Raw genomic sequence first — 15,357 nt, 5'->3', positions numbered from 1 at the left:
AACATTTATTGGTCCTCTCCCATATATTTGTAGCCGTGCCTTGCGAAACCGAAATAGCAAAAAAGCAGACATTGAAGCAAGACGATAGTTATGGGTTTGATGGGGAAAAGCTTGAATCCATCCCTCGATGAACCGTTCGATCCCTAACCCGGCCTAACCGGGCTGGTGTCGCCCAAGGGACCCGCCACCCATCTCGCTCTTCGGAACTCAACTCCATCCTTCCATTATTACAAACATCCTCAATCCCAATTAAACATGGGAATATGCAAAGCAATTAATGAATGGCTTCCCCCCCCCCCGCCCACCACCACGAAAATAAAAATTAATAAATATGCAATATTCATACATACATTAATAAACTATATAATCTAATATTATCACTCGGGTCAATTTACTCTCAAACCCCTCCAAGAAAAATGTTGAGGTTTTCTAGACATCTTGTACCACATTCTTTTTGACATAATGCAAAAATTAGCCCTCAATGTTTATGTTAATGATTATTTTGGCATCTATTTCTATTTTAGAGTGTTTTAACTCTTTACGTTTTAATTTTTGGTTAAAATGATCCATGTTAAATTGAAAGCGTTAATTGACTAACGGTTAACATGTTGATGGTGTTATATTTTCAAATGTGCTAAATTATTGATATATCGCATAGCACGTCACCCAAAATGATGACATAATATGAGTCACGTCAATAATTAAGTATTTATAGGACTATCATGTCAACAACATGTATTAACCGCTAATTAATTAATGATTTCTATTTAACATGGGATATTTTGGCAAAAAATTTAAAAAAACTAGGGGCTAAAATGTTTAAAAATATATATAAGCTAAAGCGACCCTTCAGATAAACATTGGGGGTTAATTTTGATATTATACCTTTTTTATTTTGTAATTTCCCTCTCCCCACACATCGCTCTACTCGGAGTTTCCTTTGTCATCATCTACCCACGAGTGGTTATTTAATTTCCTCCTTTTATAAGGTGACGAGTGGGGTGAAAGTGATGAGTCACTGGACCTCATTCCGGGTCTGATCGTTACTCGAAGCTGAGGTAAGATCTTTGGTGGTTCCCTCCTAGCGTTGTCGACTATCAGTTCTTGCATTAACCGGTAGCAGCTAAGGATTTTTTCCTGCAAATAAAATGGGGGATATTTTTCCAAGTCGGCATACAAAAAGTTTCCTTACTAAACAGAGAATCACGACATTTATTTGCTAAGTAGTTGAGCTTACCCTGCTTAGTCCATTACACCATAACTCAGCATGTTCGGGATTAACAAGGGATGAGTTTGGAATGTCATTGGCTGCACAAAGTATCGCTGCAGCAGCAATGCTTGACGGCCAATACTCAAGAAAACTGGCCTCTGTTCACAAATAACAAACAAGTTTCTTTTTATATGCTTATTGTGTGTGTGTCAGTGTGTGTATAATATCAACCTACAGATAGAGAATTATTACCTTTGATATTGGATAAAATGGTATCCTTTGCCTTCGAAATCAGGAACCCGAAAAAAGTTCCTGTTGGATCGACCTTATAGGCAAAGAAATCAGTGAAACTGAATGGCGTTACCGATCGCAGCCTCCAATCCAAAACCGTGAGAACAAGCAGTTCCATTCTGCGAATTGTTTTAGGTTCAAAGATAAATTTGGCACCCTCTACCTGCATAAACACAGCATTCAGTTGAAATTAAACTAATTAATGATAAGTGGAATTTATAATTGAAAAAAGAGCAACCCTGAAAAAGTTTTAACAAAAGAAATATACCTGAAGATCTAAAAGAGATGGAACAAGAGGTTCCTCCATCTTGGCCGCTAAAGACAAGCAAGCAACAGCTAAAAGTTGCCATGGCCACCCACTAGTTTGCTGAATAGTAAAATAAAAAGGTATCTCGTTGTTAATCACCACAAATCATCATCCAATTAATAACAAAACATAATGGGAATATCTAAGGTAAATTCTATGCACTGTGCACATTTACTGAGTTCATTTAAAAGAACACACCAACCACCAGTCAAAGAAACAAGCATAATATTATTATATTTCCAGTATAACTTTATTGAAGGGAATATATATACATACCATCATAAAGAAAATAGCACTAGAAGAGTCTTTCAAAAAAAAAAGTTTAATAACTGCACTTCAGTAAAAGTCTCCTTCTGTATTTAATGCAAAGGCAAGCCACAATTAGATTCAACAAACAAACAAACAAAAAGGTCTAGCGTTTCTTAATTATTTATTGCTTGCTACTCAAGTCTTTGTCAATGTTTTATCGACGTTGAAAACTGAAGCATAAAGCCATAAGTGCATCAAATAGTAAAAAAATTTAATTACTCAAATTATCATTATCCAGTTAATGATTCTTAATTAACTTTAGCTTTGATAAAAAGCTAATAATTCTTAATTAAGTTTTATTAATCAGTGACGGAAGAAAGAAAGCTCACCGGCAAGCGGCGAGAGTACAAAAACCGATCTAGGTAGTTAACGGAAAGATACGCCGTCAAAGGCTGGAAATTATAGAATGCTTGTACCTGCAAACAAACAAAAAGATAATTTCAAAAGCATTATTGATGAAAAAAAGGTGGAATGGAAAAAGTTGCAAAGTAGAAGCCGCCAAGCGATGATTATCTCCGTCCATCGGACGGCTGTTATTAGATCTCTTTATTTCGATTTTGAAAGCCAAACATATCGAGCGCTTTTTAGCGAAACCGTGGTTCAGCTAATTTGCGCTTGTCGTACCATCGTAATATTGGAAGAACAGAGATATTGACAGTACTGAGGTACAGTTTTAGTCAGTTCACCTTCAGAATCCATGCAACTGCTTCCTCTCGAGCCCATGCGTCGAGAGACTGAGACTGAAACCGAGCCAAGTAATCGCATCCGGGAACGAAGTTCCTTTCGTGTTCGATAAAGCCAGCGATGGAGGATTCCTCGATGCAAGACGCCGGGGAGTCAAGCTCCGAAGAACAGGCCGGAGAATCGCCGGAGAACACCTCGTCTGAATCCTCACCACAGAGTAAGTCAGTGAAACGATCGGAACAGGACACCGACATGTCGAACGTGATATTGATGAAGATACTAAGGATGACGGAAATCGTGGCCGTTCATTATGCCTCATTCTCCCTCCATAGACGCCGTTGATTTAGTAATAATAGACGACGGTGTTGCTAAAAATCGGTTGCGCGTGTGCCTGTTGCTGCCTTGGAATAGAAATGAGGAGAAGTGAAAGAGAGAATTGTTTTTGGTAGCTCTAGACTATCAGTCAGTTTGGGATATAAATATCTGAGGTTTTATTTATTTATTTATTTATTTATTCTGAGGTTTAGTTGGTTGGCGGGTAAGAGTTCGCGGGGGGGGGGGGGAACGGTGTTTTCATTTTTGGAACGCAATAAAGAAGTTTTATTGGTTGGATTTTTTTATGGGAGTTTTCTATTATTATTCATATATCATCATTTTAAAAAAGAATTAAGGGATAGTTAAGGAAGTCTTTAGGGAATTTTTAAGTAAAAAACTAATCATTTTAGTGGTCAAGAGATGATTATTATATTTAAAAAATTTAAGTTTAAACACGATGTACAAATCAAATAATTTTGTTATCTTTTAAAATCTTAAATTCGAGCATCACATGTGTACAAATATAAGTGTTTGTTTCTAAAGAATTAAGAGTATTTAAATAAATATTATCTCATTATTGTAAAAAAACATTATAAGTGGTAAAAAATTAAAATATTAAATCTTCATTGAAATTAGAAAAAGTGCCTTTCATGCCATCTAACCCAGAGAATGAGCGGATGGTTAAGGATTTTATTTACATGGTATGATTATTAGAGAATACGATTGATAACTTTTTTTTAAAATACTATTTACGTCGTGTGTATTTTTTTATGATATTTAAAAAATTATTATTTCAATAAACAATTAATAATATATTATTTTAGTAAATAATTTTTTTAATTGTGATATACACAGAGATTTACATGTTAATTTGGGAAGACATTCTACATTATTTATTTTATTAATTGTATTTATTCTTAATTTTTTATGTGTAAAATTTATGTTAGTAATGTGCCCAACTTCAAAAATATTTTTAAATTCACCATTAATAAAATAAGTGAAAAAGTCGTTCTCTCTTAAATATTTATATTTTGAATTGTTTTTAATTATTCCAAAACCCTTCTCTCTTTTTTTTAATATTTGTGATTAATCGATATTCAATCTATTTATCGATTAATTCATATTAGATATTGCAGAAGAGAGGATAACCTTTCTAACTCGGTTTGCTTTATTATCAAACGTCAAGTTTAAATCTCTAACCTTACTTAATGATTTAGGACCTAATCCCACTAGACCAAATAGTTATTGATATTTCAATACCCTTCTTGACTGAGCACTAAAAAGATATTTGGTATTTTATTTTCTCTGTTTCCTATATTCGAATTAGAGGGTTTTAAAAAATAGAAAATATTAAAATAAGAAGATAAATATTGTATTATTTTAAAAATACCCTAACCTTACATGAAAGGATATCCTTCATAAAATAAAAGTGAAAAAAATATTAATAATTTTCATAATGGTTCCACATTAGTTTTACTATATTTTATAGTTTTGTTTTTTTGATATATTTCTTAATTTGATATCATATGATTTATCTATAAAGTTAACTTTAATAAATTGTTAAGATATAAAATGTCATACAAAACATTATAATAAATAAAACACTGATAATTTCAGAAATTATGACTACAAACTAAGCAATTACCGACTCTAATACGCGCAAACAGAGGTAATGTCCTCAACCTCAATTGGAGGGAGATAAACGCCAAATTTATGAAGCTGTTGTAGGTTTTTGCCATCCATACTGACAGAGGCTTTAGTTGAAAGAAAGGCCAAGGCCGTCAAGAAATGAATATTTGAATTATTACACATAACAATTAGGCCGGTTATTTTTATTTACCTAAATATCATTCATTAAAAAATTATTTTTCTATTATAACATTCACTATCAATTATTTTTTAAAATTAGTTCTATTCTTTAAATATCACCCACTATAAATAAATAAAAATAATACATATCAAATACACTTAATTACGCATATATGAGCGATAATACAAACACAATAATTTTACTATCAATCATTCAATAAATACAAACTTAAGAAATTATATATAAACACTAAAAAACCTTCTTATCTAAATATCTAAACAATATAAGATTTAAAGTATTCAGTAAAATTCTTAAACTCTACGTTATTAAGATATATAAGATTCTAAATATTTAAATATAATCTTTTAAATGTATATTTATTAAATCATTAAACACAAATTTAATACAAGTATATTTCATCACTATTATATGTATAGGTTTTTTTTCTAGACAATTTATATATAAAAAAATTTCCCATATTTTGAAAAATTTTCTTTCTTTTATTTCAATCCAACTCTAAAATTTCTGATCAACTTCTATCATATCAACAGAAGACACGTTCTAAAAGAAATACCCAATTATGATAGATATAACCCGAGCCCTTAGATAAATGAAAGGGTCAAAATGGGGATGGTGAAATGAGGAAACATGTTGCAAATTGAAGGTGGCAATGACAATTATGTTGAAAAAACAAGTACCCATCATTATTACTGGATCAAAGTTAAAAGGGTTTCTTGGTTGCCGTGGCTGGCAGGCTCCATGTGCAATCTGCAGAATCAACAAACCTACCCCCTCCCCACCGTTTTAATTATCGAATGCCATGACAGTTAATTATGACCACAAACACTAAATGAAATTACATTTCAAAACCAAATGCAAAATGTGATAATCACATATTGCTTTATGCCTTAATACCGACTGCTAACATGTGATGCTTCAGAATCCGCCAATTACAGGACGGAAAAGTCTTAATTACCAGTTGGCATCGCTCTGGCATCGCTCTCTTCATTTCAACATTTCTTTCCCTTATACAATGTCAAATCCGCATTTAAAATCAAAATGCCGGTCCCGCATCTTTAAGACTGTAACACACTAAGCAAGATTTCAAGCCCTTGGGTTCCAATATCTGGAGATTCAAATCACCTTCTTAATTAAAAAAATGCAGACCAAAAAGATATACATACGGTATGCGTCGAAAATACATGTTAACACGAACATATGCGATGTAAAATGCTAACATAGCATTAAGTTTTTACCCCATGGATAATGGTGCAAACTAAAGTTTGCTCTACAGAAATGGAATATAGAGGAGGTGCATCACAAAGACAAAGGAAAACCATCAAATATGTAATTGCTAAATTCTTTGCTTTAATTCCTCTTACCTACTTTAAAACCATATGTGTATATATACATCATAATTTGTTGACTCCTTCACATCCAACTTTATAGTGGAAACGTGGGGAGCTATTGCAATTCTTTTCCCCACATTTTAGAGACAATGACTCCTAGTCCTAGTTTAGGGTTAAATAGTGCCCTTGCCCTTTCTCTATGATTTAAACATATGTATGTAATAAATATATTTTCCACAAAAGATCTTCTAGGAGACTTGTTTTTCTTTCTCCCAAGTAATTATTTAATATATTGATAGTGAAAATTTTCTTTGTATATACATGATTTTACTTTGTTTTCATATATCTTTTTGTTCATGTATAATATAAATCAATAAAAAGCTCCCATTATCATTTTAAATGATGAAATGTTCCGAAGTAATGCAACATATGAGTTTCTAGGCTCCTATGGGTGAAATGCTTTGTGGAGCGTACTTGCATCGCAAGTTCATGCAACTATGTTGTTTCACAGATTCCTTTCACGCGGTTCAAGCCATGGAAATCCCAGAAAATCGAACACCTCCTCCGTTTCCATTTTCAAACTTGTGGTAGCTCTCGAACCCTACAAAAGAATCAATCCTTATTATGGAGGTTTAGCTGAAGGCTACATGCAGCAATAACAAAAAATTACCCGTTTACCGCCTGAACCATGAGTAGCTGGAAATAGCCCTGTATCATCGAGTCTGTATCCTTTAGATTCTGCTAGCAGTCTCAACCTGCACTAAGGGATCAATGTCAGTGTCAACATATATTTGCTCCATAGCAACAAATGACGGACGCAACCAAGAAAAAAAAGGCATCGGGAACATAAGTATGGTTCATTTAGATTTGTAAGGGACAAAGAATAATGGAACAGTACTAATAACTACATAAGCCACACTCAGATACAGGAGGCAGGCAATGTTAAGACTTCTGGCACCCCTACTGAAGAAATCAGAGCATAGAGCAGGTAACCCAATGGAACGGAAGAGTAACCTGGCTCTAATATCAAAGAAACTAAACCCGGCCTCAAAAGCTAGCTTGTACGATGGAGAGTCTAAATGATATATGAGCCACACTCAGGTAAAAACGATGGGAAGTGTAGAACTTTTTAAGAATAAAATCACCCTGCAGTATTAGGGAATCAGTCAACAGCATCTATTGATAACACTATCACACACTATCAGTAAAAACATAGAATACTCAAATATGCTACGACAAAATTACCATCCGCCAGCCAGCAACACAATTATATTGATAAGTGGCATGTTGCATCCAACAAATAGCACAATGAACAGGCCCAGAGCTATAAAAAGTAAAAACCAACAGCAAGCCTATTGTAATACTAATTGCATGCTTTTGATAATTAAGGAACATGCCTTCTATTTAGCACATCATTCCCAGTCCATGCTATTAGTCCAAATGCATATATGTCCCTTGGATATACCTACAAAGTAGAAGTAGAGGATACAAGCAAATAATGAATATTATATACTGTAACCTGCAAATTATCACATGAAAATATTATGCACATAAAACCCAATTTGGCATGATAAAACCAGTAAAAATATATTAGAAAAGTTTTCCATCGCCTGAAACGAGTAAGGTCAGTAGCAAAGCAAAGCAAAGCATGTTGAATAAGGATGATGAAAATTTTCCAATAAAATAAAAGAGAAGAGGTTGTTGGTAAGTGATAACCCTCTTTTCCTCTCTTTTTCAACATGACACCATATTCTGATTACAATATAAAAGTAATCAAGCTACCTTTAAGTCTATGCGATGCCTAAGCTCTCGTCCAGGATAAGTGCAAAGACCAAAATACGTGTCGACACCTGAATCAGTATCCTATTCACATAACATAGAGAAGTAAAGGTGAAATGGAATGTAATGAAAGAAACATCAGAGCTGGAGTCTAGAAATTCAACAAGGTGTATCTTACAGGTCAGACATCAAGTATTCAACAAGGAGTCATAGCTACCCTATCGGGAAAGTCCAATAAACAACTTAAATTGAAACCTCAGTCTTCAACAAGATCAAGTTAGCTAATTTTGCTTTTGCAATAGAAATTTTCATAGAAAGTACAGAGTCCAGAACTCTTGTCCTTCAGCATTTCCTTTTAGGTTTTCTTCTCATTGGCTTATTTAATACCATCGCAAGCATTTAGCAACTTACACTTGAACTCGGCTAGCTATGAATTGTTGATTTTGCATGTCTTATAACAACAGGTAATGTATTGGTATTAATAAAAGACAATATCATTCTGTAACCTTGCACAAACCAAATAGGAGCAACTATAATTTGCCAATATTTGCTTAGTAGAAGCATGTTTTTCTTGTAAGCAACTGAAGGAAATAACAAGCCTAAAATTATAAGATCATATCAGTGCATCATGCATAGCCACCCTCATCATCAGTATAGTGCGAGTAAATGCAAACAATAGAATAAATATTTACCTCCTCACTATGGGTGCTAAAAATCAAATCTTCCCTCAGAAACTTCATCTCTTTTAAATGCTTGACATATTTTTGCAGAAAACCTTTATGGCTGAAATAAGAGAGCAATCAATCCAAATTTATAGGAACGAGTACCACAAATTGTTGAGCAGAAACCAGGAAGACCACAACAGGTAATATAACACACACACACACACACATTTATATATGAGTTAAAAGGAAGGTGTAATGAAAACAGACCAAATTCTGTTCAAAAGTTATATATGTGTGTGTGTATATATATTTGCAGGAAAGTGTCTTACGAACTGAAGGATGTGGTTACAAACTGGAAGTCAAATGAAGAAAGCCATTCTGCTTCTTAATAGGCACTAGAAGATAAAGAAATTATCTTATCCAGCCTAAACCACTACATATTTTATGAACATGGAGCCTTCCTAACAATCTGATGCAACCCAACTCTCATCTACAAAAGATAGACTTGAATAACAGAGGCAGAAACCACTTAAGTTTTACTTTATGGTTAATTACTGGAGTTAACATGTAATCCTCATCCTTTTTCCATTTTAAAATGTTAAGCAGAATACAGTGTAAAAGCAGACAAGTAGAATAAGAGAAGCCAATTTCAAACAAAATCAATTAACTAGGAAAAGGACAGAAGCCAAAGAAGAAAGTAGAATTGAAACCTTTTTCCATCAGGATGTGTAATTACAATGTCCAAGTCTCCACGGGAAGCTTTTCCACGTCTATAAGATCCCCCACATACAACAACCATCTTCAAGAGAAATATAAGAAGAAGAAGAAATAGATTAAGGATTCATGTAGACATTATTAAGCCAGCACTATAATGTCTAATCATGTGAAGATCACTTCTTAAGGTAAGGCCACAACATGTACATCTTGATACATATCAAGTCGAGTAACAACAGATCCTATTCTAACAAACTGAATTCAGTTGGTGCAAACACCATTAAACACAATTATATCTGCTTTCAATTCAGAGCTAAGATAATGCTACAACCTGCAAGAATTCGTTTTGACCTTTAAAGTTTGAGAACATAATTCAGCTCATGCAGCTGTCAACATGGTGTTGCAGGCCTATTTCTTGAATACACTCGAATTCAGTAAAAGAAACAGCACTACTCGAGTGTGCTGAGCTACAAGCAGAAGTGTACCTTAGAATATTAAAAAATAATCAATTTATAGCCAACTGCACTCGTCAGTTACTCTGGCTTGACTGAGTGAATAATTAAGTGACTCGTTTACTATCAAACTCAAGCTTGAGCTACTTGAGGGAGTCTAGTTTGAATACTTTCATAAACAAACGCTTGAGGCTCTCTGCCCTTCGGTTTTAATATATATTCAATATTTATAAAATTAATTAGTAAATGGATAAAATATAGATTAATGTACATATTAACAATTTTTCAAACATAATCAAGTCTAGCAAGTTGTGCTTGAGTGTCTCAAGTAAATTACAAACAGGGTTCAAGCATGAAAAATGAAGCTCAGTCAAGCTCAATCCAAATTTAAAGTCTCAAGATTTCTTATAAAACCGACTTCGAGCTTGGCAGTGTATCAATTCGACTCAGCTCAATTATATCCCTAAATATAAAACACATGAATAACTGACCAAACAACTTTTTTTAATATAATAGTTGAAACACTGATATTTAAAGTATTATTAATTTCAAAACTTTTTTTATACTAGCCCTTCCTTTCAGAGAGGAAAAGCTGAAGTAGAAAAGGCGGATATTAGTTTAATCTGTATGCACATTATGTGTACAAAGCATAGACATCATAGAAATTTTCTAGCAGTAGAATACAGCTTCACAAAATTCAAAGTTTAAAGCATTATGAAATCCTAGTTCAGTCTAAATTTTGAGTGCTCACCCCAGGTACAATACCGTCTGCAACTTTCTGTAAAAGAGATTCCATGTCTTGAGCCTGTGCACCCAGAAAACACATAAATGTTTCCATAAAGATAAGGGATATATCTGAAAATTTTCATTCATGAAAATCATAAGCAGGAACATAGTAGCCTAACCTCATGCCGAGGGATCCTTGTCTTAATATCATCAAAATATTTCAACCCTATCACTTGGGAATTTGTTAAAGAATCTTCGTTCTTCAAGTCATTTAATGTATATCCTTTCTCATATAATTTTAGGGCTGTAGCTGGGCCAATTCCCCAAACTTCTCCAAATAAACCTATTGTCCTTACCTGCAAAAGATTGAAAAGCAAATGTCGTAAAGTATATAAGTATTGCCAATAATTTCCTATCCATAAAATTTACGACCAAAATAAATATGAACCAATCATTGTAAAGAAATTTTATATTTTTAAAAGTAAGCCCAAAGTAAGAAAAAGAAAACAGTAGTCTAAATTAAATTGAAAAAGAACCTTTTACCTTACCTTCTCATCAGTTTCAAGTGCTCCAATTTAGATAACTTTCCAGTGGACACTATCTCCTGGATCTGCATGAATATTCCAACAGTCTGGGATAAATTTAAGGAGTCTAAAAGGTTTTTGTTCAAAAAAAAAAAGACTAAAAGGTTTATATGTCTTTGAAAATCACTTAGAAGGTACATTTTTTGGTAAACTATATTACTACCTCTATCCCACATTACTGTCCTCTCCAAAAGTTTAAATGGAAAAACAAAAACATTTTAACCAAAGTAGGGAGCAAATGCTGCAAGCAAAAGCTCAAACCAAAACATGTTCACTTACATGATCTTGCATTGACTTTCCAATTCCAGGCAGACCTTTTACCTGAGCATTAATTGCATTAAGCAGACAAAAAGAATGGACAAAATAAACAACTTTCATCAGAACTAACAATGGAACAGGGAACTCACATCCATATATTGAGTACTGAGGTTTTCAGGACTGCAAGGTACAGAGATGGGAGATTGAGGATCAGTATCTGATGCTGCTGATGCAGAGTTAGTTTCTATATCTCCTATCCTTTCTTCATTAGTTTGCTTTATCTCCTCGGGTGACAATTTGATCCTTTTGCAATGTGATTGTTCATCATAGTCGGAAGAATTTATGTTGGCTAGTTTAGGTTTTTGACTCTTGCCAGGTATATCCAGTCCTGCTGGATCCACTTTCAGGCTATAGAAATCCTCAGAAACCTTTTCACCAGCTGCCAAGCTGTCCTCCAACCATTGATACAACAGAACATGCTGCGACAAGTAGTTATTGCAAAACAACTTATAATTCAAGTAAGCACTTCGGAAATAAATTTCAACATATGCACAACAGATCGAATTCCCAAATATTGGTACAATTTGAATTCAAATATTGACAACAAAGGTGAATATAAATGAACTATCTAATCCAAATAATAATTCTGCAATGTCTGGAAGATGAAATTGAGAGAATGAATCCTGGACTTAGCTTCCTATAAAAAATTGTGAGAATGAAACAAACGCACACACTACATACAAATCAGCTAAAGTTCAATATGTACCTATATATTTTAAAGGGAATAACAAGATAAATTTCAAATTCACAAATATCAACAAGTATTTCAAATCCACCGCCAAGCTACGTTTGTAAAAGAAATTTCAAAACTTAGATTTGGATTCCTTTGTTATAAAAATTGTGGGAACAAAATACACGCATTATGTATAAATTAGTTAAGGTTCAGTATGGTTGTATATTTAAAAGGTATAAACATATGAATTTCAAATTCACAAATATCTATAAATATGTCAAATTCACTGCTAAATTTAATCTATAAATTTGAAAAATAATCATGAATGTCACTCGTGTTTCATTTAACAACTTACACTACCCATTCTTTCTGGAAATCTAAGTTCCCAAACACAACCCTGAAGAAATCATGAATTTTAAAATAACCATGGAAGTCATAATTTCATGTTCTATATCAACTTTCCGAATTGAAAGCTTGCAGTTTTCCCCAAGCAAAGTCAGGACATCAAAGAATTTCCAGGATTTCATTGAAATACTATCAAATTAAAAAGACGAGAAAGAGCACTGACCCCTTTGAAACGAGACAATTGGTCCCCATCGACGCGGTGAAAAAGAGCATCTGAGCTGATAGCAAAAACATGAGTCACTTTATCCGACAACTGAGTCTCAATCTTAGCTCCCATTTGTACCAGCTTTTGCTTCCAAATCTAGAATTCACCCAATAAACAATATACAAAAATGTGGCAAATAAATGAGATAGCTAAAGTAACGGAGAATATAGAGCGGAGAGACCTGTAAACGAAGAGACTGGATGCCGTTTTCGATTAAGAAAACCGTCATACCGGCGAAAATCCCTTGTGGGTCGGGCGACGGCGTCGTATTTTTGGTTCGCTTGGGCGCCATTTTTTTTCATCTTCTGGTTGTTTCGACCAGCTTCATAGAGAAGTTTTGTTTCTTTTCGTTGACCGTACAAGGGTTGAAACGGTTGAACTTCGAATCGCACTTTCAAAACACATTCAAATTTTGGACCTGAGAATTGCGGTCAGTAAACCGGCGCCATTGAGTGACACGTTGTACGTATCGGGAGTGTTCCTTTGTACCACATGGCAATGCTTTGCCACGTAAGCTCGTAAAGACAATTCAGTTTGGTTATAGTAAGTTTGCAGGTGGGTTTAATAAAATAAAAAAATTACAAGTGGGAGGAATTTTTTTTATCAATATAAAAAGATTATAAGGTGGTATTTATTTAAAAGATTTTTATTTATTTAATAATAATTGTTTTAAAAAAATTTATAAATATCATGCTTGAACATGAGATGTTATGAGACGTTATAAATAATAATTATCTCTTTAATTAATAAAATCGTTTGTTTCTTATTTATATATTTATTTTGTGTTTATAATTTTTTATACTTTGAATTATTATAAATGTTTATTTGTTAATAATTTATTTCATATATTTATATATATATATATAATTAGTAAACTTGATATGATTTAAAATTTTAATATTATAAATAAAACTATGTTGAGTGAGTAATTCCCATAATATTCCATTTATGTTAGTGGAATAATGTCGACCATTATAAAAGAAAAGAGAGACATAAGGCCAAATTCTGACGACAATGTGACCCCGTTTTAGAAATGCGTCATACGAGGAGTTGTCGACTCGAAGTCTCGAATAGTATAGAAAAGTAAATGAATAAATAAATAAATGTTAGTCAAAGGTCAAACTCATAATTTTCTCCAATAGTTTTCTTCTATTCATAAGTTAATTTTTTTACGGCATTAACATTTTTATTGTTGGGTGACGATTATTGATATTTTTTTTATTATCTTTTTATTTATTTGTATTATATATTTATTTATTTTTAATTTTACAATGACACTTTTTATTTGTTTTATGACATATTTTCTTTTATATTTTAGCACGTTTTAGGTCATTTGATCATTATTTTCACTTATCTTTTTTAAGTGTTGATTTGATATTGTTACGACTGATCAAGATAATGTTCATCAGTTGTATTATTGATCTTCCCTACTTTGGACCATCGGATTGAATTTAAATATTCGTTATGCGTTTGTGGATAGCTTTTTATGTCGCTCGAGTCTGATTTTCGATTTGATTGTGATCTTTCAATAGTTTGATCTCCTTTTTTAGTTTGTTTTTTGATGCGATTAGATATGTTTGTATCTATCTTTATTTGAGTTTTATTGATTAGATTTTAATATTTCATTGTATGCTTTTTATGTGATATTAAGTTGTTAGTTTTGTTTTAATTATTATAAGAAATTATAATTATGTATTTAATTTATTATTATAATTTAGAATATTTTCTATTTTAAATAAAAGTATTGATTTCTTAAAAAAATACAAATCATTATAATACTTGTGGATGTCCAATAAAGTTTCAACTTGCCACATGCCATTTTCATTATTCATCCTCTCTTCCAAATATATACTTACAACGTTTATTTTTCTTTCAAAAAAATTATACCTAGGAAGAAGAGAATGAATATTATATTCTTAATGAATGTTTTTTTAAAGATATTCTTAATAATTTAATCTATAAAAAAGGAGATATTAACAACAAAAAATTAATCACTTAATCTAGATTATAACATTATTCAAACAGATAAAGTCACACAATGTTCATGCGTCCATTATATTTATATTTATTATTGTTATACTATTATTTCTTTAAAATTTATACTTCTATTCATATTTTTAAGTAAATGATTTTTAACTTAATATTTGATCAAATATAATTAAATATATTAAATTTCCCTTTCACTCTAATTTTCTTTAGTTCTTTAACTATAAAAATTAAAATTTAACAAAACCAAAACCAAAATCTAAATTTTATTTTCAATGTAATGAATTTGATTAGATTTTATATAAAGACTCATTATTATAATATCTTTCTTAATCCAATTGCTTCATTCATATTATCATGATTCAAATCTTCAACTTTGTTTGAAAAATACAATATATCATCTCGATTGTAAATAAAAATTAAAACTATTAGAAATAATTACGAGAATTGCTCAAAACGATTTTGGGACGAAATGATAATAAAATTGAACTAAGAGTTTATTTAAACCTTAATAATCCCCATGTATAAAAGATAATTGCAAATCAACCAGTATAATGCTAGAAATGAAGTGGAGA

General features: G+C 32.2%; 1 protein-coding gene and 1 pseudogene across 1 annotated transcript; both read right to left on the bottom strand.

Annotated features, from left to right (window-relative positions):
* Positions 1–909: 909 nt before the first annotated feature.
* Positions 910–3,196, bottom strand: LOC120201730 (cyclin-D1-1-like). Its single transcript, XM_039202283.1, has 6 exons — positions 2,804–3,196; positions 2,447–2,533; positions 1,770–1,868; positions 1,463–1,664; positions 1,238–1,368; positions 910–1,137 (listed from the first exon to the last, which is right to left on the bottom strand). Exons 1-6 carry the CDS (start codon positions 3,053–3,055, stop codon positions 925–927), a joined length of 984 nt encoding a protein of 327 aa, XP_039058214.1. The 5' UTR covers positions 3,056–3,196; the 3' UTR covers positions 910–924.
* Positions 3,197–6,662: 3,466 nt separating this feature from the next.
* Positions 6,663–13,140, bottom strand: LOC120201728 (annotated as a pseudogene).
* Between the last annotated feature and the right edge of the window lie 2,217 nt (positions 13,141–15,357).

The sequence above is a fragment of the Hibiscus syriacus genome, unplaced genomic scaffold (assembly GCF_006381635.1).
Source record: "Hibiscus syriacus cultivar Baekdansim isolate YM2019G1 unplaced genomic scaffold, ASM638163v2 tig00007895_pilon, whole genome shotgun sequence".
Classification (NCBI taxonomy): Eukaryota; Viridiplantae; Streptophyta; class Magnoliopsida; order Malvales; family Malvaceae; genus Hibiscus; species Hibiscus syriacus.
This window is presented reverse-complemented; position numbering and strand designations above follow the sequence as displayed.

Bases quoted from the DNA above. Each gene is read 5' to 3' on its own strand.
- LOC120201730 (XM_039202283.1), bottom strand. From the start codon at position 3,055: ATGTCGGTGTCCTGTTCCGATCGTTTCACTGACTTACTCTGTGGTGAG. The intron at 1,869-2,446 runs GTGAGCTTTCTT...TTTACTATTCAG, and splicing joins TGTACTCTCGCCGCTTGCCG to CAAACTAGTGGGTGGCCATG. The intron at 1,369-1,462 runs GTAATAATTCTC...ATTTGTGAACAG, and splicing joins CATTTTATCCAATATCAAAG to AGGCCAGTTTTCTTGAGTAT.